Genomic DNA, 26674 nt, shown 5'->3' with positions numbered 1-26674 from the left:
CCTATTGCATACAACACAAGATGGTGGTTCATTACGGAGGATCCCTTGCAGAGGGGGAGGTATGTCAGGCTACCTTGAAGCAGACCCTAGAACTGCACCTTAGGGACACTATAGCACCCTCTTCAGTTTGTGGATCCTTACTAACTTCACCATTGGATTCGCTTATGGTCCTTTTGCCTTCTGTGTTTCAGAATCACACTTTTTCTCCCATCCAAAGGCATATCTATCATCATTGCAGAAGCACTGAGGTCCATGGGTGCAAGGATCCCACTGACCTCAAATTATGGCTGTCGTCCTCTGCAGAGCAGAGTATGAGGAGTCCTCACTTTGATCTGTCGGTGCTCCCAAATAACTCCCTTGCCATATTTTGAATATCCATATCCTATTAGTGCTGCAAAAGGTCTATTTTAGCTTGTAGACTTCTAGCATGCTCTGACACAGTGGACTTTTTGTTTTCTATTGTTGAAGGAAACGACTTAAGGCTGAATTTCTGTTCCACCTTATCTGAGATTTCCAGTCTCCTTTACCCAGTCACCTTCCTTTCTCATGACCTCCTTTTTTATGACTAACCCAACGTTTCACTCCTGCCTATCAGAGCATTCAACAGTAATTCCTGTGCCCATAGAATAAATCATGAAGTCCATGACTTCCTCGCTGCTTTGCTTTATCGCGAGAATGGAACTGGTGGAATCGCAGCACTATGAAAGCACAAAATTACGGAGAAATTAACCCCTTACCATGCAGTGTTAATCTTTTAGCATAGACACAAACGTTAATATTTTTCTGTTTGTGGAGCATGTAACGTAGGTTATGGGGTGCTTGATACATGCTATATTCTCATGTTTGCTACCTACTGACTATGTAAATGTTCTACTGAATTCACACTATTCTGAGGGCAACATTCTATTGATTCTCAAACACTTAATATCTGAAATACTTAATATCTGAAATAAAATATTCTGCTGATTTTAACTGTCTGGCTTAGAGGTGGTTGTGAAACCATTTATAACTTCACACAGTTGACCTCTTTGAGGCCTAATTTTGATATTGGATCAGCGCTCACTAATCTAACTATTTTTATGGAAAACACTGCTCTTCGAGACTGATCCATCACATATCCACAGAACCTACTCAAGTATAGCTCCATTCACAAAGCCCAGAATTTAAAGGTCCACCATCTACTCTGTCCTCGCGTTTGGATTAGTTTCTCGACATTTATTGTGTTCATAATGAATATCAGGAGTATTTTTAGTGAGAAGCCTCACTACAAAGCACAAACTTTACTCTTGTATATTTTCCACTGGATGATAAATCCACATAAGTAAATTGTGCGTATGCATAATTGACGGTTTTCACCACTGGGGAAATAAATTGCACATAGATAAATCCTTTACTCCACCAACAGTGTGGATTAACTGCGTGGATCTTCTGTTCCTTTCCCTTCCTAGAAGCTGTCATATAGATGCTGCTTTTCTATATACTGTGTTAAGTTAGCATGAGCGTATTAAATGTTTAAACGCCATATTTTCTTCGGCTTCAGTTTGCACACGACACATAATTGTTATTGTAGCTTTCAACCTAGACGAAAGATGTGATTTATTTGAGAATAATATGTTATTACTCTGATATCAGTCGTGCTTGGTACACTGTTTGCACAGTGAGTGCTGAACCCTCTAAGAATAACTCAATACAAGGTTGCTGGGAGGTCTGATCCTCGCACCACATTAGACATAACACAAATACAGTTGCTGCCAACATTGGGCTCTAAGCGGGTTTAAGATAGAGTTACTGAAAATGCAAAAACACACTTGATGATGCTTCGCATGCAGAGAGCTGGTTGAAGACGATGTGATCCTCTCCTCCTGAGATTTAGAGGTATGGGCCCGCCCTGCTAAAACCCAAAAGAGACCTTCATAGATATAATATAGTATGCTAAATAGGGAGGGCGAGAAATAGGTGTTATTAATTCCTATTAATTTCAGCATTATAATATGCTATCACCGTTTGCTTACTATGGACTAGAAACTATGCTGATAACTTTGATTCTTATAATATGTTTTCTTGTATTATATAAGATACTGTGTTTGAGAACCTTGAATTGAATAATAAATATTTCAAATCTGCACGTGTCCTCTTTTACTCCACGTTCTGGTTTGAAATGATTATAGAGCGAAAGAGTGTTCATGTGTTCCAGGATACCTGAGGTAACCTAAGTTCATGTTCTGGTTTGTCTAAATTATTGGGAGTTTGTTATGACCAATGAAACACTGTAGCTAGCTCGGTAAGGGGATTTTGGGTACTGAGGTGAGTTTTGGGTCATCCTAATTCACTGAGGTTCCAGAACTCTATGCACAGTTCTATAGGAGAACGGAATCCCTGCTACAAAGCCACTCTTGATTTTCAAAAGAACATTTCTTTACAACTGGCCAATGTGGATAAGTACCGACAATATTGTGAATAGTCACAGACTTAAGGCTTTCTTTTACTGTTCATCCACTTCTGCGGGGTAGACCACCAAGAAATGGCCCTTGTCTCACCCAAAACATTTATTTGCAATGGTAGGAAAGCCATCATACTAGTGGGTTTCCTCTATTGCAAGCCCCCCCTTCTAAATGATATGAAAATTCCCCAAAAAACATTCTATGAATCGGACAGTGTCATTTATGTTAGGAATTAGGGAAGACCTATTATCTAAACTGCAGGTTGTTCAAAATACGGCAGCTCGTCTTGCCCTCAATAAACCAGCATGAACCCCTTCCCTACCTCTCCTAATCCAACTACATTTGCTTCCTGTCTGGAAACGAGCTATCTTCAAGTTGCTACGCATGGTCTGAAGTCCCTTCACGGAACGGGACCTGCCTACCTGACTAATAAAATTGAACGCTACCAACCTGTACGACAACTAAGATCTAACAATTGCAGTTTGCTCTGCGCGCGGAGAATAAGGAAAGCCAATATGGGTCGCTGTGCGTTTTCTTACCTTGCCCCTAAACATTGTAACGAGCTCCCTGAACAAAGTTGTGCCTGCCCCAACCTATTTCAATTCAAACAAATTCTCAAGACCTGGCTATTTTCTTGCACAGAGATCTCCCTGGGGATGATTTGTGCGCCATACAAATGAGTCTAAAGTAGAGTAAAGTAAAATTTATGATTCAAACTTGTTTCATTCTACTCACCCAAGTGTCATTGAATATTCACAAAAATGTCAATTGATTAGAAGGGACCTCCGTTGCATTCTTTCGAGAGCATTTCTATGAAATACTTTGTTTAACTGAAAATAGAATTAGATTACTGTAAGTAATGTGATTATTTCTTGCTGTTCGTTTCAAAATTGCAATGTTTATTGGGAATCCTTTATAGACCGCAAGTTTTTAAAATCAAACTAGTGTTAACTCGAGCATTATATTCATGGAGAGTGTGTCCCCTGTGTGGTAACGGTTGAAGTGCCAGTACCAAAATATGTTTATTTCTTACTTAAATAGATTAGAATTTTATAACACCCTGATCCTTTAACTATTGCAAACACCAATATGTAATGTTATTTTGCTAGCATATGAAACTCTTTCTAACTGGGATCTAAACAGAACTTCAACTGTTGAAAGTAATGGCTAAATATTTTTGTCCCTGTTCGTTTTCATTTCTGAGTGTAGCAGCTGTTTTCAGTTTTAGTAAGGAAAGACAAATGTGTCTGGCAATTCACCCCACCTAAAGGCATAACAATCAACTTCAAAAACGAGCACAAGCTGCTATTGATAGAACTAATTACCTATAGTGCAACAAAAAAGTCATGCTTTTCATGCCTCATAATCTAGCAATGTTCTGATTGCGTCCACAAAAGCACCAAAAGGTAGGTTTTCTGCCGCCGTACATCTTAAAAGTTGCAGCATTAGATTCTGTTCTGTCTTGTAAAATTACAGCCCACTGTTGGCACTGCACCATTCCTCTTAGACTCCCGTTGGTCTCCCTCGTTCTCTCAGTTGAATCCCCCGGCACTCCACTATCTTCCATGAATTTCAGGACTTCTCTTCCTTAAACTTGTTCTGTGTAAAACACACTGCCCCACCAGTGTTATGAGATCATTTATTCCTTGTTGATTGTAAATACTCAGTTCCTCAATCCAAGAGGGCTGAGAAGCCGGTTCTGTTCAAAATTTGGGATTATCAGTAGTGAACTAATTTGGCGCTGCCCTCCTCCATCCCCTATTATACACATGAACACAATTTTCGACAGATGGTAACTGGCAATTATAATTTGGTAAAAGCAATAGTTATAAGAGATTTGTAGTTTGTATGGGGGTGGGGCTTGCTACATTACCATGTTAACCCCTATTTTAATGTGCAGAATTAGAAGTGGAGTGGTACCACCACGCCATGTAAGTGCCACAGTTTAAGTATAATTTTTTTTCTAGGAATATGATTGCTTCCCCAAATAGAGGGCTACTTGTAATGAGGAGTTTAAGGAAAGAAATCTATGATGTGCGTTTTATTACCAGATCTAGTTGGATTTCCAATTTTCTGCTACTCCAGTAGCCAATTTGGGATGTACCCAAGTACTCACCATAACCAATTGAGGGGAGAAAGCACACGGACTAGGGTCCTGATTAGCAGGATCCCAGTCAGACTAGTCCGAAACAGCTTAACACCAGGCAAACAGTGGGGGTTAACCATGAATGTAGATCCTACATGCCTACAACTGGTAATAACAACTTTGAAATTTGCTTCCAGTTTCTCTCCCCATTGATGTCACCTTTGGTGCTGGCACATTCAACTTCAGGGTGTGCTTAAAATTCTCCCCTCCCATTTCTGACATTGGCTGTCACCCACAATGGTAACAGATCTATGCAATTGTAGATCCTGATGTATTTGAATAAAAGTCAATGTGTACACAGCTGATGTGCAAAGCAGAGTTCTAGTATGGTATCTGGCACAAAGACATCTTACTGTTACAGGACTCATGCAGCACACAGCTTACATTTTGGCCACAATACATATTGCAGGCCAAATGACTGGCTATAGAGATTCCCAGAATGACAGACTCTCTTCGACTTGACCCACCATATGTGTAGTCACCATCTCGGAAGCACTATGCCCATTCCTTCTGAAAGGCATCACTTATGATTTTGTCAAGCCATACGTATGAAAACTTATGTTCCCAGTGGGTACGTTTAATGGAAAATTCCTCACCTAGTGATTACCCAGTGGTGCCAGCCTGGATATGGATATTATTCACTGCATTGCTCCAGCATGCCAGTAGGTGGGACTGTGCAGCTCCACATCTACTTTATCCCACTGATAAGTGACAGAGCAGGATATAAGCACAACCTCTGCACGGCGACGTCAGTTCTTTCCTTCCCTTCGGATGCAGATTCTGAGCTCGCTCCAAAAACAGTTTCTCGTTTGACAAAATTGTCGGCCATGTTTATTTCACTGTATGCAAGGGAAATGTTGACTCCAAAAAGGACAGGTTTTAAACTGTGTAGGGGTTGTCAGATGTTGAGGACATTGACCCATTCTTGAGGCCATTCTAACAGAAGATCTACTTCACACTCCCAGTCATCGGGTAAGTCCAAGTAAAATGTATAACTTAAGACAATGAGGCGGGATTCTTCCACCTCCTGCCACTCTTGCCCAGAGAAGTCTCTGGGACATCAGCGTGCCTCTTGATTGCGATCTCCTACAGAGGAACTGATTCCACAGTTTGCCATGTTCCACCCTGAGTTTTCAGGACCATCTGTGACCCCGCAACAAAGAAAGGCTTTCAAGGAAGCCATGTTGGCAGGCTTAGTATTCTTCTGGCTCCCTTAGTATACTTCTGGCACCCTTTGGCATGGCTAGAGCCCCAAGGATCCGAGGAGGCATCTGGTCTTATTACCGTTGGTGGATTTGTACTCTGGACCTTTTGACCTCGCTGAGGGATCCGCAGTAACTCCAGTGCTAATGCTCAAATCGGCCCGACACTACAGGCCACACTGTTTCCTGTCACATCGACGCCTGCCCTGACGCAGGAGGACCAGATTGTTTTGCCCGTCACTGAGCCAAACGCGACGCGAGCTGTAATGAAATCATGTCCTCAACAACCTGTGGCGCAGGCAGTCCAGCTTTATTCTGACTCTGAAAGAACACCTTCATTACCACGAAGGTGACTGCAAGTAGTTTGGGACCTTTTTAGTTCAAACTCTGCACAAAGATCAGGAAGTCTTAGAAGACTGTAATGGAGGTGGTCGGGATGACGCCTCCCATTACTATTATGATGATAATCTTTGTGGATCTACAGGAGGATAGTGGACTAGATAAATTACCTTACACTTGGTTGATTTTCTCCCATGAACCATCCACAGAAGAATCTGCCTCTTTTGCAGTGGTTATCCGGTATGGTGCCGAAGTATTGGCCCTACAGCTGGCCTCCAATGAGATTAAAACCCATGTCCTGACGGAAGTCCTACAACCTGGACAGGCTTCCACAGAACCCCATAATGAAGATCTGACAGGTACGCTAATGGGCACTTGGGCCAAACCTTGCTTTTGCCCACCAATAAATAGGCTAATTCAGATGGGTGTTCCAAATAGTAAACTAAGGTTATACCCTACCATTCCAATCCAAACCACTGTATATCTTACTTACATGAGTGGCGTCTGTTGGACAGGCCACCTGAAGGGCCGCTCTCCCCCGGTCCAACCAGGCCCGAACCCGGTCACACAAGCACCACGCACCACCATTGCACGTCCTCCGTCCCCTCAGGGACCCCTGCCCTCGAGCATGTCAACCTCGTGGGTCCGATCCACTGCCGGCCCGCGCGCCCATCCTGGGGCGCCATCTTGGACACTCCGCCACGAGGCCGCCCGGTCCCCGATCGACCTCGACCCTGGGCCTGGCCAGGCCTCAGACATCCCGGCACCACCATCCACCCAGGAGGTGAGCGGGCTACTTGACAAGTCAATAGGAGAAAGAGGTGTCGATGGCTCTCCTCCGCCAAGGGCCGCTCGCCCATCGCCTCCCCGGGCGCTGGCTCCACCCCCCTGCTGGGTGTCTGGACTCCCTCATCCCGGACCCCCCGACCCCCAAGTACGAGGGTCCGGACATCAAAGCACACCAGCCCTATAACTGGGGCAGCTCCAGAGCAGGAAGGCAGTTGTATCTTGGAGTCGAGAGACGTAAAGAGGAACTCATCCCTGACGGACTACTGGCGCTGCCGTAGCTCGGTCTTGTGCACCATCATCCTGCCTGTTGGCGCTGCCACAGCCTTCGTAACCTTCATCCTTCATCGTCGTCGGGATCTGCTGGCGTGGCCGCAGACCGTTGTAACCGTCATCTTCACCGGGACCTGCAGGCTCCGCCGCGGACCGTCGTTTTCCTTCGTCTATCTCGGGACCTGCTGGCTCCGCCGCGGCCCGATCATCTAGAACGCCGAGCTCGAGGATTGAGAGCTATATCCACCTTCTGGTAACAAGACTGTCCCGCTACCCCTTTCCTAAACCAGAGACTAGAACCGAGGGGACCCCTGAGTCCAGACCTCCTTGTATCATATCATCGTAGCCTAAGAATTGCATATAAAGCCTCGTTATACGTCAATCTTGTGTGGTGTCCGTCTGTGGGGGGGAAGTTACTTGTCTGTACAGTCGTTGGAGACGGCTCTCCCCGGAGACCTCTCCCCGCAATCTCGGCCGACCCTCCCGGTCCGTCTAACATTGGTGGCCAGCGGCGCGATCCGAATCACCGCATAACGTACAGAGAGTAGCTCACCCCACAACGAAATCACAATGACAACTAAAGAAAGCGGATCAACCGAGAAGTTCCAAATGGAGAAACTGGAAGAGTACAGCCATCGTGAACTAAAACAATTCTGCATCGAACTGGGTATCGCTACCACCGGACTAAGCACCAAAGACGATTTTAAGCAGGCCCTAGAATCTTGGGCAGAGACCGGGGCTGCCGGAACCCCCGATCAAAGCACCGGGGAAAAAACCACCACGGCCCCTGGAGGGCAAAGAACGGGTCTCTTGCAAGACGAGATCCAGGAAAGAGAAAGAACCCGACTACACGAGCTAGAAATGGCCCGACTCAAGATGGACGTTGAACTCAAGTTGGCCGAACAAAAAATCAACTTAGAGCACCTGCGTCTCCGAGAAGAAAGAGAGGAGAAACAGAGACAAAGGGAGCTCGAGGAAAAGAAACTGGCGTACGAACACGAACGGAACCTCGCCGAAATCAACCTGCGCAAGCAGAATAAAGAGTTAGGAATGTCCGGGCAACCCCACACCTCAGGGACCACAGAGAAAAAGGTACACATCCCCAAGGATGTTGTCCGAGAATATTTCCGAGAGGACGACATCCAGCAATGGTTTAAGGCCTATGAAATTGCTATGACTGCACACCGGATCGATAGAAGCGATTGGGGAGCCGGTCTATGGGGGAGATTCCTCAATGAGGGCCGCGATACCCTGCTACAGCTCCCGGACCACCAGATGACCTCCTATGACCATATGAAAACGGCACTGCTCACCCGCTATGGCCTCACACCCGAGATGTACCGTCAGAGGTTCCGAGACTGCACCCGCATCCCGGGTACAACCTGGGTGGACTATGTAACGTACTTTAGCCGAGCTTTCGAGGGCTGGGTCAGAGGAAACAACGTCACGACCTACGAACAACTGTTCAATCTGATGGTATGGGAGCATCTGTCGAACAATTGCTTCATCGAACTCTGCCAGCACCTCCTCGACAGTAAGTTAACGGATCCCCGGCAGCTCGCAGCCGAAGCTGACCGGTGGGAGATCACCAGAGTGGGCCGGAATGGGTCCTACGAGCAGAACCGGAACAACAATGGTCAGCACCGACCAAGAGGAGGAGGAGGGGGCCAAGGACGAGGAAGAGACAACGCTCCGGTCACCCCCACTACCAGCACCAACCCCCCGGCCAACCGGGGCAGCACCCCGGCGCGACCGGGGCACAGAGCCAATGTCACGTGTCACCGATGCCAACGAGTCGGCCACTATGCAAACGACCCAAGCTGCCCGCAGTACCAGAGTCCAAGACCCCGCCAAGTGGCCGCTGCGGCCCTAGGGGAAGAACAGATCTCCGAGGAGCAGGAGACATACGAACAAGAGCACCAAGAATGGGAACCAGCCGCCATGACTCTCGCATGTTTAGGGGGAAAAGACATGGTCCCGCGGGTCCCCCTACCCGCTAACACCCAGAAGTACAGCCAATGGGTAAGCATCAATGGACGCCGGGCCGAAGCCCTTCGTGACACCGGGGCCAGTGTAACAGCCGTCCGCTGTCACCTGGTGACCCCAGAACAGTATCTACCGAACATTCTCTGCCCTGTACGATCAGCCGATAACTCGGAAAGTCTGTGTCGGATGGCCTGCGTCCCCTTCGAATGGGGAGGGGTCTCCGGCATGTTGAAGGTAACGGTCCGAGACGATGCCCCCGTAGACTGCCTCCTCGGAAATGACCTTGAGAGCTCCCCGTGGACAACCGTGGAGCGAAGAGAACACCTGGGGATGTTAGGCGTCCCGGACTGGGCGTGCGTCACCACCCGGTCCATGGCCGCCCGTGCCAACCATCGCCCAGAAGAACCCGAATGGCCGGCGCCACCGCCTCCGGTCGCCCCAGCCGAAACCACCGACCATGACATCCCCCTCGAACCAGCTCAACCCTCCGACCTCGCTAATCTCGACCAGTGGGCCCAAGAGGGGGGGCCCACGCAAGAACAATTTCGCCAAGAACAAAGGACCTGTCCCTCCCTCGAGGGACTCCGCCAGCAAGCGCTCGCCCAAAGCGCAGGAGATACCTCCGGAACTCATTGGGTCTACTGGGACAATGATCTGCTGTACAGCGAGCAAAGAATCGCCGAGCTGGGGGCCAACCGAGTACTAGTAGTACCCCTCCACTTTAGAGACTTTCTGCTAAACCTGGCCCACGATGTCCCCCTGGCAGGACACCTGGGACAAGACAAAACCTACAGTCGCCTAGTGACCCACTTCTTCTGGCCCAAAATGAGGAACGATGTGCACCAGCATTGCCGATCTTGCCCCACGTGCCAAGCCAGTGGAAAGAGCGGCCGCAAACTAAAGGCCCCCCTGCAACCCTTCCCTGTAGTCACTACCCCATTTGAGAGGGTCGGAATAGACATTGTGGGGCCCCTGGACCCGCGCACAAAACAAGGCCATCGATTCATCTTGGTGCTGGTGGACCACGCCACCCGCTACCCTGAGGCTGTTCCTCTGCGGACTGTGACAGCCCCGGTAGTCGGCCGGGCACTGATGGGGATCTTCTCCCGTGTGGGCTTCCCCCGAGAAGTCGTCAGCGACAGAGGCACGAACTTTATTTCTAAATACATGAAATCCCTCTGGCAACAGTGCGGGGTCACCTACCGATTCACGACCCCCTATCACCCTCATGGGAACGGACTGGTTGAGCGGTTCAACCGCACGCTAAAGGGAATGATCGGGGGGTTGGAAGAGCCCCTCCGTCGCCAGTGGGATGTGCTGCTGCCGTGCCTCCTCTTCGCCTACCGAGAGGTCCCTCAGAAATCCCTGGGTTTCAGCCCATTTGAACTACTATATGGACACCCAGTACGGGGGCCGCTCAGCCTAGTCAAAGAAGGCTGGGAGATGCCTCCGTTAAAGAACCCCCCAGATGTCTTCCGGTACCTCCTAACCCTCCGCAACCAGACCAGGCGGTTCAGGGAACTGGCAAAAGCCAACCTAGAGGCCAGTCAAGAGGACATGAAAAAATGGTATGACCAGAATGCCTCCTCCATTGAATTCGAACCTGGTCAGCAGGTATGGGTGATGTCCCCCACTGAGCCCTGCGCCCTGCAAGACAAATGGACGGGGCCCTTCAAAGTAGTCGAGCGCAAGGGTCCTGCCACTTATCTCATCGACATGGAATCCTCCCGGAACCCTCTCCGGGTCCTCCACGCTAACAGACTGAAGCCCCACTTTGCACGAACAGAGCTCAGCCTCCTGATGGCCACAGACAATGGGGTTGAAGAAGACTCCGAGCCTCTCCCTGACCTCCTACGGACTCAGGAGCAAGACGGCTCCGTGGATGGGGTCCGACTATCGGAGGCCCTCACCGGAGAACAACGCCAAGAGTGCCAAGCCCTCCTATCACAGTTCGCCAACCTGTTCTCCCTCACCCCCGGTGTCACTCCCTGGTGTGTGCACGATGTGGACACGGGGGACAGCCCCCCTATCCGCCACCGGGCCTACCGCGTGCCAGATCGGGTACGGGCCTGCATCCAGGAAGAGGTGGCCAAGATGCTCACACTCGGGGTCATCGAGCCCTCGGGTAGTTCCTGGGCCAGCCCGGTAGTACTGGTCCCCAAAGCAGCTGCACCCGGCACCACACCAGAACTCCGGTTCTGCGTCGACTACCGGGGCTTGAATGCGGTCACCAGAACAGACGCGCATCCCATACCACGGGCAGATGAACTAATAGACCGCATGGGAGCCGCCCGCTACCTCAGTATCTTCGATCTGACGGCGGGCTACTGGCAAATCGGCCTCACACCCCGGGCACAGGAACGTTCTGCCTTTTCCACCCCCGATGGCCATTACCATTTCACCGTCATGCCCTTCGGCATGAAAAATGCCCCGGCAACATTCCAACGGCTCGTCAATCAGGTTCTGGCGGGGCTCGAAGGATTCAGCGCCGCCTATCTAGACGACATCGCTGTATACAGTCACCATTGGCCTGAGCACCTCCACCACCTCCGGGCAGTGCTGCAAGCCCTCCAGCGAGCTGGCCTCACGATCAAGGCCAGCAAGTGTCAAATTGGGCAAGGGTCTGTAACCTACCTCGGGCACCAGGTGGGAAGTGGCCTGGTGGCCCCGCTGCAGCTGAAAATTGCCGCCATCCAGTCTTGGCAGCCCCCCATCACTCAGACCGAGGTACGAGCCTTCCTGGGCCTCACAGGATATTATCGAAGGTTCGTGAAGGACTACGGTACCATAGTAGGGCCCCTCACAGAACTCACGTCAAAAAATCAGCCCAAGAGCGTCCACTGGACCCCAGAGTGCCAAGCTGCCTTTGAACAATTAAAAGCCGCCATGTGTTCTGCCCCGGTGCTCCAGGCCCCCGACTACAGCCGGGAGTTCATTGTCCAGACGGATGCCTCCGACCATGGCATTGGGGCGGTCCTGTCCCAAATAAACACCGAGGGCCTTGATCAACCGGTGGCCTTTATCAGCCGGCGACTCCTACCACGGGAACAACGCTGGAGCACCATCGAGAGGGAGGCCTTCGCTGTGGTATGGGCCCTCAAGAAGCTCCGGCCCTACCTCTTTGGCACCCACTTCCGGGTGCAGACCGACCACCGACCCCTGCAGTGGCTGATGCAGATGCGGGGGGAAAACCCAAAGTTACTACGCTGGTCCATCTCGCTGCAAGGGATGGACTTCACAGTTGAACACCGGCCTGGGCCAGATCACGCCAACGCGGATGGCCTGTCCCGGTTCTTCCGCCTCGACGAGGAGAGTCCCCAAGAGGATGGGTAACTCTCCCCGCCTTCAGCTGGGGGGGACGCATGTTGGACAGGCCACCTGAAGGGCCGCTCTCCCCCGGTCCAACCAGGCCCGAACCCGGTCACACAAGCACCACGCACCACCATTGCACGTCCTCCGTCCCCTCAGGGACCCCTGCCCTCGAGCATGTCAACCTCGTGGGTCCGATCCACTGCCGGCCCGCGCGCCCATCCTGGGGCGCCATCTTGGACACTCCGCCACGAGGCCGCCCGGTCCCCGATCGACCTCGACCCTGGGCCTGGCCAGGCCTCAGACATCCCGGCACCACCATCCACCCAGGAGGTGAGCGGGCTACTTGACAAGTCAATAGGAGAAAGAGGTGTCGATGGCTCTCCTCCGCCAAGGGCCGCTCGCCCATCGCCTCCCCGGGCGCTGGCTCCACCCCCCTGCTGGGTGTCTGGACTCCCTCATCCCGGACCCCCCGACCCCCAAGTACGAGGGTCCGGACATCAAAGCACACCAGCCCTATAACTGGGGCAGCTCCAGAGCAGGAAGGCAGTTGTATCTTGGAGTCGAGAGACGTAAAGAGGAACTCATCCCTGACGGACTACTGGCGCTGCCGTAGCTCGGTCTTGTGCACCATCATCCTGCCTGTTGGCGCTGCCACAGCCTTCGTAACCTTCATCCTTCATCGTCGTCGGGATCTGCTGGCGTGGCCGCAGACCGTTGTAACCGTCATCTTCACCGGGACCTGCAGGCTCCGCCGCGGACCGTCGTTTTCCTTCGTCCATCTCGGGACCTGCTGGCTCCGCCGCGGCCCGATCATCTAGAACGCCGAGCTCGAGGATTGAGAGCTATATCCACCTTCTGGTAACAAGACTGTCCCGCTACCCCTTTCCTAAACCAGAGACTAGAACCGAGGGGACCCCTGAGTCCAGACCTCCTTGTATCATATCATCGTAGCCTAAGAATTGCATATAAAGCCTCGTTATACGTCAATCTTGTGTGGTGTCCGTCTGTGGGGGGGAAGTTACTTGTCTGTACAGTCGTTGGAGACGGCTCTCCCCGGAGACCTCTCCCCGCAATCTCGGCCGACCCTCCCGGTCCGTCTAACAGCGTCAGAAGATCATTTGTCCATTTTTGCTGCAGGAATTCCAGGCTCTTTTGAACAATGGAGCCTTATTGAGCTTCCCACATCGGAAGTTGGGACTGAATATTTCTCTGTTACTGTTATTTCCTGACTCCATTCTTCGGCTTCTCAATATCTTCCTGAAAAAAGCACAAATTCAAGATGCTCACGGCCCAAGTTCTATATCCGCTGGATCCAGGAGACTGAATGGTAGCACTGGATGCCTATTTTCACATTCCCATCCTGCAGTCCCACAGGCGTTACCTGAAGTTCAAGGGAGACAAAGAGAACTTTAAATTATCTTTGCTCCCCTTCAGCCACACCAGTGCCCCTCAGGTGTTCACGAAAGTGATGGTGGTGGTCGCAGCACGCCTTTAGATGTCTTCTGTATAAGTCTTCCCCTTACTTGCTGTCTGGCTGATGGAGGCAAGCCCACTGCAGTCCATCTTGGTCCAAGTCCAGACAATGGTGGATCTTAACATCATTGGGGTTCTTGATCAGCATGCCTAAGTACACCTGACTTCTATGCAATGGCTCCCATTCATCTGAATATTTCTGGATACACTGCTGTTACGAGCCTTCCCTACAGTTCAGCAAGTCTAGTTCTTTGCCTACTGCATTCTCCTCGTGGCCTATGCAACGTGGCACTGCAGTGGGATATGAAGTCTCAATGGGCTCCACACCAAGAGAACTTGTCAGATTCCATCCAGGTTTTGGAGGAGCAGAGATTAATTTTAGACTGTGGTAGCATTTGTGGCAGACTGGCACTTACTTATCCTCTTCAGACTTTGGCCCACAGTGAGAGAGAGAAAAATGCAAAAGTAGAAAAAAGGAAGAAGATAATGATGGTAAAACAGTGATTAAGAGCCACATGTATCAACATTTGTAATCGCAATTACCTAATGGCAATTTTCTGTGAATCGCAATTAGATCATCGCTATTACAAATGTATGAAACTGCAAGAGTTTCATATAGCAATTCGTAGGGGGTTGCAAATCGACCTACCTCATTAACATTGATGAAGTAGGTCATAATTTGCGACCCCCCCCACCTAGTAATCGCTCAAATCACGGGGAAGTTGGCCTGCTGGGGTCAGCAGACCACCATGTCTGTGATTGCTTTTAAGTAAAGCAATATTTTTTTTGTTAAATGCAGCCCATTTTCCTTAAAGAAAAACTGGTTGCGTTTAGAACAAAAAAAGGTTTTTTTTCCCCATTTTTTAAGAGTAGGCAGACCGTAGGACCAGCATGTGTTGTTTAGTAGGCAAGACCTAAAACATACAGTATCAGCCTGCCGGATAAATGCCAAAGCTGTAGTGCAACATCACTGAAAGCCCCTTTGTTGCACGGGTACAAAACAGCACTGTGGATACTTACATTCACCCCAGGTGTCTCAGGGTTGAAGATACTATTTCATTCCCATTGAATAACCAAGTTATCTTCGCTTACTTTTAAATTTACATATGAGTATTGGTTTCTTTTGCGTATGGATTAAGTTAACCGTGCTATATACATGTTTAGAAATCTTGTTGCGTTGGCCTCTTCTGAAAATTTCTTAAATATGCTTCTTAATTCACACCCATTTCCGAGGCCATCCTCTTGTTTTTTTTTCTTTTTCTTATATTGTAGCTTGATATGTGTTCTCAATAAGATGTGGAAATTATTATAACATAGTAACACATACATCCATTTAATAAAGTGAATATTCACCATGAAGGTGGTTTGTTGCTGTTTATTTCTATTGCACTTGTGCAGTTGGGGTATTTAAACCTGGCGTAGGCTGGTTTTGAATGCTTCCTGGAATGGAAGATGATCTTGTAATCCTCAGGGGATGCTGTCTATTTGACCTCTAAATACCTGTCCATCTGTGCAAGCCTTTTGGAATTTGGAAGCGTGAAGAAGTAAATCCGTAGTAGAACTCAGTTGTCAACCTGGAGCACATTAGGCAAACCTTTTCATAGGAAAAGTGTGCTTTAATGGTAGGAGGCTTGCAATTAGATCAGGAGTGGCAATAGTGGGTTCGGGAGGCTGGATATTTGACATCATTTTGTATAATCAGCAACTATTTAAATTAATTCATTTTGATTCATTCTAAGTAAATTTGCCTTACGGGGCTATCCTGAAAATATGGCAAAGGTCTGCCCTCCCAACCCTATGCTGGACACCCCTTTGTTGATTTTTAGTATTTTTGAAATCAAATAAGAGCCTACACCATGGTTGCATATGTTTGCATTTGCCCACTTGACTTTCCCTAATGTATGTTCCTTCTTGATCAAACATGCACAATATTGTTCCTACAGTCTTTGAATACAATATAGTCGCTGCCAGTTGTCACATAGCAGTAATTTCTGCTTGCCTTTAAATGGTTAATTAATAGTGAACTCTTAAAACTGAGGAGGAGGCAGCCAGTAGCTATTCCAGGTGCCATGAGAGCAACTTTTTCTATGTATTCTTCCTTTGCCAACCACGTCGGGTTTGTCAGCTAAAATGCAGTTATTAGTTAAAAGGCTGAGTCCTATGCGTGTTACATTGGAATCTATATAGGTTGACCAGATAACTCTATGGCCATAGTGACACCATGTTCCAGTCCTGGAGTTTGATAGGGTGTTAATACTTTCTGGGACTTCTATTCTTAGTTCACGACTATTGAACATATTGATCTGCATTTTCAATTTACGGGTGTTTGTGAACTGATTGAGCATGACTGGAACATTCGGTTCAAGGGGACACCAGGTCATTTAGTAACACGAAGTCAATATGGGCTTCTTAGTGAACACATTTGCAGGCAACAATGCACACTTTTTCATTTACTAACCTAATCAAGCGACTGCATTGTTGTTGTTAGTGCTTACTCAAGTACGCTAAAACCTGTTGATGTAAACATTCTAAAGTATTTGTTCTTTGTTTCAGTCCTATGCTGGCAAGTATGTGCCTGCAATTGGCTATTACATTCACACCCATAATCCAACAGCCAAGATTAAGATCAACTTCAAGGGGATGGCCATAGGAGATGGTCTCTGTGATCCTGAAGTGGTAAGACATTTGTGTTGCATATTGTGTCCTTTGTGCTACAAAAGCCACTTGTTATTGATCTTTATAGACTTTTGTTGTAGGTTCAATTCCTTGATGACTGGTGTAAATTATTCCAGTCATAAATTTCCTCTTTTTACTTGCAATTTACATATTTATGCACTGCAGTGAAAATAAAACATTCCTAGCCAGAAGAAATGAGACCTATTTTTAACCGTCTTAGATGTACATTTGACACGTTGCATAAAACCGGAGTATTTAGTGTTGAGATAGTAAATATATCTCTACCCTTCGAAAAATGTCCATTTATTAGTACATTTCCTGACACATCCCTACTTTCTCCTGCGCTTCGCCGCACTTTAGTAATCGGTACCTTTTCTGACACCGACAGCAACACCTAACTTAAAATGTTTCAGACGTCACTTGCACGTTCTTTAAGGTGTGGATAAACGACTTTTGAAGGCTTTTGAATACCCACTCCTCTGAAACACTCGTGAAATGTTCATAGGTGTACCAGGCTAAAACATATTGTGTGCATAATTTATGCAACTTGAGAAATGTTCACACTTTAATTTCCAAAATGAGTACCTGCACCTTTGTAGACCAGGTGTTTTGTAAGATGGCGTTAAAATTGCAAACGTCTGCATTAGTCCTGGAAATTCCTTATTTATGAAACCTATTTTCATGAAAGTTTATGAACAAAATGCTCCCACCTACTTGCTTGCCTCATTAGTTTTCATTAAAAAGTGGTCGGCTTAGCTGCCCTGCATGAGCGTTTCAAATGTAATGTTTCTTTTTTTCTACAAAAGCACAAAGAAAAGTAACTACTCCAATAAACGTTAACTTAGTTCTTTATATGTCTGTGTGGCAGATGTTGGGTGGCTATGCGGAATTCTTCTACCAAACTGGCATGGCTGATGAGAAGCAGAAGGCGTTTGTCCAGCAGCAGGCCGATCTGGGAGTAATCTACATTCAGCAGCAGAAATGGATCGAAGCCTTTGAAGTAAGTTTTGGAAAACCGCACGCTGCCCTGCTCACAATGAAACCCATGTGAGTAGGTCAGAGGTCAGACCGTACAATAATGGCGGACCAGCGTTTGCATCACGGAAGGGGCTTATGGCTTCAAAATAGAGTGCAGGGAACTGTTCACGTTTCCTCTAATTTATTTCAGTCTTGCTTTTATACTTGATTGCTCGAGCCGATAATTGTCTTTCATGTGCTCCTTTGGTTACGGAGGCGACATATTTTTTTTTATGCTGAAGGATTAACCTCTCATACTGAAATTAGATAAATCTTTCTAAATGAACTTCTTGTACAAAACAGCTTGCACATTCGAAATTATTTTGCAACGTGGAATCTGGGTTTGCACAAAACAAAATGTGGCACATGAACAGTGAACTCAGGGCTTTAAGTGGGATGAAAAAACTGGGGGGGTCACGCAAAGAGGTGTGGCCAATGTAATTAAAGGCGTGGCTTAAAAACACATAAGCTAAAAATATCTGTGTTTATCATAGTGTGTCGTCCGACTTGCATTTTGCTGTTTGTCATTGCATCCAGATATGATACAACAAGTAACATCATACCTACAAGAAGTCAGGACTATTGGCTTTGTCAATGGTTGTTTGTTGCATAACATAAAAAAGCAGCAACTATGTCTTGTATATAATATTGAAAAAGCTTCCACTTAAAGCCCTGGTGACGCCAAGACAATGGTGCTGCTCCTGAGTTTCCAAAAGAGAATCGAAATCCATAGAGAAAATGACTCCCTTTAAAGAATTTCCCTTCCCCTACAACACTCACCTGGCATGACGTCATGCTGTAACTTCTCCACTAGTGAGAACTGTTGTCACTGCAGTCCGAAAAAAAACGGACCACCTGTGCCAGGGTACAAAACAGATCCCTATAGAGACCTGCTTCGAGGCCCCCTTTAAAAAACTGCTGGTGCTCAGCACCGGTGAAACCCGGCCCACTTAAAGCTCTCAATAAACTATTTATGCTTTTTTTTATATAGCGCAAACATTACCCCAGATTGCTTGAACACTTTACAGAGGTAGTAGATCATTATTAGGTGACTATAGCCGAGGTGTTGGTACATTACATTAGGCGCGAGCTAACATTCTGCATGGAAGATGATAAATTTAAATACGCCAAAAACATACGAGCATGGTTCCCTATATCAGCGGCAGTAGCCATAGCAGTTGAGTAACCGTAACAGGGTGTGCACTTTTGACAGATACAAGACTGGATCTAGTAAATCAAGATAGCAGGTTAGGCCTCAACACACAGATCAGTGCAAACCAAAAAAGTAGATCCAAGCAGTTGAGGGTACCTCAAGCTTCTTCAAAAGAGAAGAACTTTCAGCTCTGATTTAAAGATAACTTTTGAGGTAGTAATGAGTAGGTTCTGGGGTAAGGAATTTCATGCCCTGGTTGTGCTTTCTGAGAAGGTTTGCATCATACATCGTTTTTGAAACAACAGAGGTTGTATCAGCAATGTTTCAGGATTCTGTGATGGTCTAGTGACCACAGATTACTTCAATTTATCTGCCAGGGCCTTTTTTTTAGCGATAATTGCAGTCTTGAATATAGCCCTGCCTTTAATTAGTATCCAGCCGAAGTGGTACCAGATTGGTTAAATGTGTCCATTCCTTTTGGCCCCATAGACAACCTGCTTCAGAATGTAGAACGATTTAAAATGGTGGAATGACTCTTGGGAAGAGCAGTCCAGAGAGAGTTAAAGTAGGCGTTTCTAGATAGCACCAGTGATAGAACAAGAGGTGTGTTGAAGGAATGCAAACGCTGAATAAACAATAGGAAAGATTTAACAACTTGCATGCTCATGACGAGCTGAGCTCGTCATGAGGCACGGTGCTCCGGTGCTCATGACGAGCTCAAGCTCGTCATGGGCCGTGGAACGCTCAGGTGCGGGGAGAATGCCCCTGCTGTGCTAAGCGTTCCACGGAGCCAATGCACCTGTGACGAGCTGAGCTCGTCATGAGCACAGGAGCACTTTAGCTCATGACGAGCTCAGCTGGGTTGCCAGGAATAGGGTCCACAACGTGGTTTGATGGCCGGTTTTTGTGATGGCTTTCAGACAGTCTTCCTTCTTGATTGTGTCAGAGTTGCCTGTTGGGATGGTGGTTCAGACACAAATGCTATTTTGCTTTGAAGCCTTGGTCATCAAATTTGAGAGACGTGGATGTGGAGGGGCTGTTGGCAGTTTTGACCAGTTCGAAAAATTGTTTAGGTCGTTACGTGACTGAGTCGATGAGACCTAAAGTGATTTGACCATATCACTTTGCAGTATAAAGCTATCCGTGTACTAGTGTTGTACCCCTTGCCATGCTCCGGCAGAGGTGGGAGTATGATTTTGGATGAGTGCTGCAGGATAGGAAATGGGAGCAAGCATTAGGGTTCCCCCAGCAGGCTTCCCAGATTTCCTGTTATAAGAATGTTCAGTTTTTTTATACTTGGTAGAGCGTATCTAACCCAGCCCAGTTGAAATGCTACTTCCCTCGTGCACAGGTGGGCTGCCTGCGTTGCCATGCACCTTTTGGGGATCTCACACACATGCTATGGACCTGCACAGTTAATGTTGGTGGGTACTCACTACCCTGCGGGAAGTCACGGGATTACATGATATCCACTCAGGAGTGACGTGCTTCTTGGGTACTTTCAGGCGTAGCAAACAACACAAGGTATAGATCTGCTTTGTGTCTCTGGCACTCTTCGTTGCTAAGCGTGGGCTCACTCTCCAAAGGCGCTTTCCAACGGCCCTGCTAGTGACACTATGTCTTGGAGCGGGAAGCAAATGGGTACTTGCTGAGGAAGATGCCCTCCACTATGAAGAGGTTTGTCATTTGCACAAACGAGCTATCTCTCCCCAATGGTCTACCCTTCTCCTACAGTTCCTATAGGGAGTGGAAATGACTATCTTTACCCATGACTTACACACGCCACCCCTATGAACCACCGCCTCCACGAGGATTCCTGCACTTGATTCCTGTTTCTACATTCCCACGCTTTGTATCAGTGATCCCACACTGGCCTATCCACCCATGCTGCTACATTTCTCCTTTGCATAACACGGCCTGCTGCTGTCTCCTAGGTCATCCGCCCCACCCTCGCACCCGTTCTTAGTTTTATCCCGATTTTGCAGCATTACACATCTGACATTTACTGTAGCTCACCGGCTGATTCTTTATGATCATTGCTTTTTCCACATACAATGTCCATTTATTGCTTTATGCTTCCTTCCTTGATGCAATGCTTCTGCTATATACTACTGTCATTTTGACTGACTCTGCCAATTGGAAATGTTTTAATAACGAAAAAAACAAAGAAATATATTTTTAAAAAAAGTGATTTGACTTCTCTCTGAAAATATTTCTTTAGTAAGAAGTTCTTGCATTTCGGAGATGCAAGATTGATGGCAATTGTCTCCATTTTCTTCCTGTAATCTCAGGGCTGTTCTTTCCTCATACAAAGATTTCTTGAAGCAGGTGGGTCTTTTCTTTTCCCTCTGAAGTAGAGCGAGCTTATGAAGCAGGACCGAGAGAGTCAAAAGTAATTGATGTCGTGGTGGGACTGATGTGCGTTTATAATCTCTGTTGTGTTGCATATTATGTTAATGTCCATGTTTTTAGTGTCACAGTGCCAGGTTATTGACTTTTTCACTTGTTCCAGCGTCCCAAAATGCGAGAGCCGCAGAGTGAAAGGAATAATGGGAGACCAATCTACCAGTAATGGCTCATTCACTGAGAGCAGTACTTCTTTGGAGATTAAGTCTAGTATGGGCGCTTTAATGTTTGTTGGTTTTGCACTATATTTGATCAGATCTTTGTCCGGAAAGAAACAAGACAAAGTGGTTAACTGCTGAGTATTCTGGGATGCCCCAATGATGGTAAAAATCTCCCAGGAAAACAACCAGCGGCGGCCGGCACAGGTAAACGCGTGGGGGTAGGGTCAGGGAGGGGCGGGGGGGAGTCACGTGACGATGTAATAGGAATAACTCTAATAAATAAATACCACCTATTCCGCTGTCTTTTGGCTTCCCCCCTGCCTCACCTCAACGCGCTAACCTGTGCCGGCCGCCGCTGAAAACAACTTTGCCAATTTTCATTGTGAGAGATCAATATATTCCTCGATAAAGGCAGCATCATCTCACAGCATGTAGTAAATGACATTTCAACTGAGAGAGGAACTGTGTTGTATATTTAGACCCAGAATCGGGCATTGAAAGTAGGAAAATAAGCAATTGCATTTCTCTCGGCATTTTAAGATCTCTGAGATGGCTGCAATGTCTCTGCCCCAACCATCCCTACATCATCAGTACTGATGATGGAGTATGTTGTAGGAAGCAGAAGATCTATTATGTTGTGTGTTTTATCATGAAATCTGGTCGCAGTGAGGATTTGTAGTGTGAAATAGTGTATACAATTTCCAGCTTGCTTCTCACCACTGATCTACAGTAAGGGAGCATGCGGCGCAGCAGCATTGAGGTGACTGATTTAGTGTGAGTAACAGGGAGTTTAGTACTAACAGTAATAATATTCCAGTTGGCAAGTGCCATCTTTGAGTGGAACTGATGCTTGGTCCTAATCAATGAGATTGTCTGCATTCTCTATTGTTTTGTGATGTGTAGAGAGTTGGATTTGAATACCTTGAGTGCATAGATGCATCATAATTTCACATCCGATAAGGATCTTTTGGGACCAGGTGAATAATTGCTCCTTGGGTTGGTTTGCTCAGAATAGTGAGACTTCAGCTGTTGAAGTGGAGAATATAACGGAGGAGAAAACTGGAAGTTAGGTGATATCTAGTAACCGGTAGCCTGAAAAGTTTAGATTTGAGGAGATAAGGTTTGTGTTATTGAGGATTCTGAGCTATAAGGTGGAACTATGCTGTTTATCTAGTACTTTTGTCATTGGAAGATAGTTGTAATTCATATTATTGAAGAGTTGGAGTCCATTGTAAAATGGTTACTCACTGTGAGGTTCTGGGATAGCCTGTTCAGTCGGGTAATGTTTCATCCGATTGAGTCACTGTAATTAGCTCAAGGTTTTCATCGAAGAGGCAGTAGTGTCAGTTGTAGCTCCTTAGCCAAAGACAGGGCAAGGTAGGGAAAGTGAGGGAGTTGGTGTATTGTGTGTGTCTGGTGTTTTTGGCCGAGAGGAGAGGGGAGAAGAGACGGGAATAGTAAGGGTGATGGAAGAGACTAATGTTTATAATGGGGAATCGGTAAGGGAAAGTTGTATGTGAGTGAGAGGTATAGGGGGACGTAGAAGCATCATCAGGGAGTAGTGTAGGGGGATGAGGATTGTGTGGCAAACTGTGGCCAGTTCATCTAAAATGTGAATAGTTTGAGACAGAGGTGTGAGTGAACCTAGGGAATTTGAGTGTTTGAAGAACTGGATTAACCCACTTACTGGGTCTTGGCGACGGGGGAACCGCCCAAGCCTTCCATACCCTTCATACGTAGTAAAAGGAGACACAGGAGCCTTCGTTTGCAGGAGGGACCAAGATTTATTCAAATAGCAATGGCTATGGAACAGAGTCCCAAGCTCATCAGAAACAAGACTGAGGAGGCTGCTGCTTTACTCCGCAGCTTACAAGCCTTTTATGCTTTTTCATCTTAGTCTTTTGGCTGTTAGTTCATTGTTCAATCAGGGCTGTGTTTGCAGTTGATAACCAGATCCAGACGACGTTTGTAGATGGTGACCTGGTCAAGGCTTGGTACACAAATCATTGTTCCCTCGGCTTGATCAAGGCTCAGTCTTTCCGGTCATTGTTTAATCACCTTGATCAAAGCCCGGTCTTTCAGGTCATTGTTTGATCACCCTGATCAAGGCCCAGCAGTCAGACCATTGTCCAGATAACCCTGCGAAGGGCGGTCTCTGCTATGATCCTTGCAAGACTGGATTATGGTAACTCGCTCTATTTGGGCTTACTTCAAAAACTCCTGGACAAACTGCAGATGGTGATGAACGATGCCGCCAGGCTCATTCACAAGAAACCCAGGAGTACGCATGTGTCCCCACTCATGCGTGAGCTACATTGGCTCCCAATAAGGCAGAGGGTGCTCTTTAAAGGGTTATGCATTGCACATAAATCCCTTTATGGTAAGGCGCCAAGCTACATCAAGACCCGCCTGACCCCATACATACCGGCCAGGGTGTTAAGATCTGCTGAAGCAACTTTGCTCATGCAACCCCGGTTTAGATTGGCGACAGTGGGCGGTCGTGCCATTTCCAACACCCTCCCAGGGGTCTGGAACAGTCTACCGGTGGACTTGCGCAAAGAACCCAATTTGCTGACCTTTCGGAAGAGGCTGAAGACGGTTCTTTTCCAGAAAGCTTGGGGAGGGATATAAATTTCTTGTAGTGCTTCTTTTGGTTCCTGTGGTGTTTACTGGACAAGCGCTTAGAGACCCCGGGGTTATATAGCGCTATATAAATCGAAAGAAATAAAGAAATAAATAAATAAATAACCTGATCACGGTGTCAAGGATGTTTACCAGGATGGGAGCAGGAGATGGAAAACAAATCATTTACACAGGTGTGAGTGTCTCATGGCTTTCTGTTTAACAGCAAGAACAGGGGGGGGGGGGGGGGGGGGGTGTTGGGTGTGCAACAGTTCCTGGGCAGAAGTGCAGGCTGCAAGATGGTTTTTGTCGTGTCAGTTAGAATTTCCTCTGGCATCAGCAGAAACAACCAGGTGGGTCGTGTGGAAGTGTTTGACCTGAGATGGCAATGAAAAAGCAATGGAGTCCCGGTAGAAATGATGCCAATCAGATGAACACTTTTCCTCATGTTATAGGGTCTTGGTGGCATTGGGTATGACTGGGCATTCATGTGTGTGTAGGTACAGATAGGTTGTTTGGGGAGTGGAGATCTTAAATGGGTTGGCCGCATGTAGGAGAAAAACTTGTGTGGTTGCAGGGCTCGAAAAATTCACTCGACCGCTTGCATTTGCGAGTGAGATTGATTAAGGACGAGCTATTTTTAGGTCCTACTCGCCTTTGACACTTGACCTCTGCCTCTGAAAGCAGAGGAAATGTGACAAGATAGCAAGATGTAAAGGCATCTTTATTGCTGCCAAAATAAATGAGCAATAAAAATGCTTTTAAATCTTGTTACATTTGCTCAGTTTTCAGAGTTTGAGGTCAAGTTCATTTAAGTTAGGTTGAGGAGATTTTTTGGTTTAGTAGATCTGCAGGTCTAGAGCATTTTTTATGATTTGTCGAGCCCTGAGTTGATCAGGGAGGGTTATAGGGTTTTTGGGGAAAGTGTTTCATACAATAGCGTGTTTGGTGCAATATCAATAGGATAAGGAGTGCAGTTTGATGCTTTTGAGGGAGTTGAATGTTGTAAGGACTGAGCAGCATGAGATGAGACTGGTCGTCAAGTAAGGTGGTACAATTATTGTGTAGGAAGACTAGCGAGGTGGGCTTATTATATGTATGGAGCATTTTCTTTGAGTGGTGGATCATGGCAATGTGGGGTTTAGGGTGGTGGGGAAAGATATCAAATAATGGGGTGCAGTGTACTGTGTGGCATCAGGATGTGTGGGATATTCTAAGTTGGGGCACTGGAGAGTCAAACCTTAGTTTCTCTAGCTAGCAGAGATGGTGGGTTGAGTAGGAACATCCCATTGGGTGTAGGTCTCCTAATCCCTGATTGCGAGTAAGTACAGGAGATGTGTAGGGGCATATAGGAGATAACTGGAGAGCGTTTGATTGATTGACTGATTAAGTGTTAGGAACTTGCAGTAAGTAGGTCTTTCTGTGTCAGGAAATGGCATGTACAATTGATCTGATGCAATGCAGAGGAAGTGAGAAGTGAAGAGTGTCTGTGGGTGCTGGATAATAGAGAAGCAAGGGTGCAGTTGTTTGCAGAAATATTAGAGTATGCTTTGAACAGCATATGAGTTGGAGTGGTGGAGGAGACTTGCGATAGCACTTGGGACAGACCTACATCTGTGGACTAAATCATTATCTTTCCATTTATGTAACTGAAAATGGTGATTGTACCATTGAATAGAGAGGAAAGAGCAATCCTACATTTGCAGCCACGTTGAATATTTCATAATGATGTTAAATTAAGTTTGATGTGGAAAATATCAGTCCAGGAGTTGGTCTCCCGAGTGAAGATGATTACGTCTGTTTTAAGCTTCCCATAACACCCACTGCAGCATTTATCAATGAAAATGGTGTCCAGAAACTCTTCCAGACTAACGTGTTTGTATTTTTTGATGACATTTCAGAAAGATTTGGAGGGTCGAATCTTGCATGATTTGGCTCCTGCTTTCTCCACCTTGATCAGCATTGTTGAGTAGGAGGATTACAATTTCTGATCAAAGTGACTGAAAGGTGAGGTCAGGGCCTTGAACCCCTGGTCTCAGGCAACCCAGAAGGGAGTCAAGAACTATGGTAATTGAAGTGGGTTTCTGTGGGATCCACCATATGCAACCGAGGGGGTGGGAGACATCACTGAGGAGGGTTTCGGAGTGATCTACCTTGCTCAACCTAGGTGGTGATCGACTAGAGTACTATAAGGCAGCAAAAAGTGGTGATCGGGGCTGACTACGGAGAGAGCATGGGTAGTGCTAGAGGGACCGTGATTTGATGCAATGGGGCTTTTTTTTGCAGAGTTTTATATAGCCGGAACTTGACCCTAAGTTATCGGGTATCAGAGCCGTTTGCACGAGCACCAGTTGCATTACATGAGGAAACATGCATAGACCACTGTTGGAAATGGTGTTCATGGTGACTGAGGCAGTCAACAAAATTCACCGATCTCCTCCTCGCCGTGAACGCGATGTATCCGTTCCAAAGACGGGTGCTGAATTTGAGAGGTATTTAGAGATGATGCGCTGGATTCTGCTATGTCAACCTCACCAAGCTGCCGCTGGGGCGATACTCAGTGCAATGAGTCGATCTCGGAAGGCAGAGTCTCAAGCAGCAGGAATCAAGTCAACAAACCCTTTGAGATCACTTAAAGGGAAGGCAGAGCCCAGCTCTACTTCAGCAGAGTCAGAAAGCAG

At 47.1% G+C, this 26674-nt stretch overlaps 1 protein-coding gene across 2 annotated transcripts in view; it reads left to right on the top strand.

Moving 5' to 3' along the window:
• Positions 1-26674, top strand: part of CPVL (carboxypeptidase vitellogenic like) — a 632086-nt gene that overhangs the window by 299728 nt on the left and 305684 nt on the right. For both annotated transcript variants that reach the window (XM_086941713.1, XM_086941714.1), the window contains exons 8-9: positions 16512-16634; positions 17503-17634. In XM_086941713.1, coding sequence (XP_086797839.1) covers positions 16512-16634; positions 17503-17634 — 255 coding nt within the window. The remainder of the gene's footprint in view (positions 1-16511; positions 16635-17502; positions 17635-26674) is intronic.

This window comes from Lissotriton vulgaris, chromosome 10, assembly GCF_964263255.1.
Source record: "Lissotriton vulgaris chromosome 10, aLisVul1.2, whole genome shotgun sequence".
NCBI lineage: Eukaryota > Metazoa > Chordata > Amphibia > Caudata > Salamandridae > Lissotriton > Lissotriton vulgaris.
The sequence above is the reverse complement of the archived record's forward strand: the minus strand, read 5'-3'. Positions and strand labels throughout refer to the sequence as shown.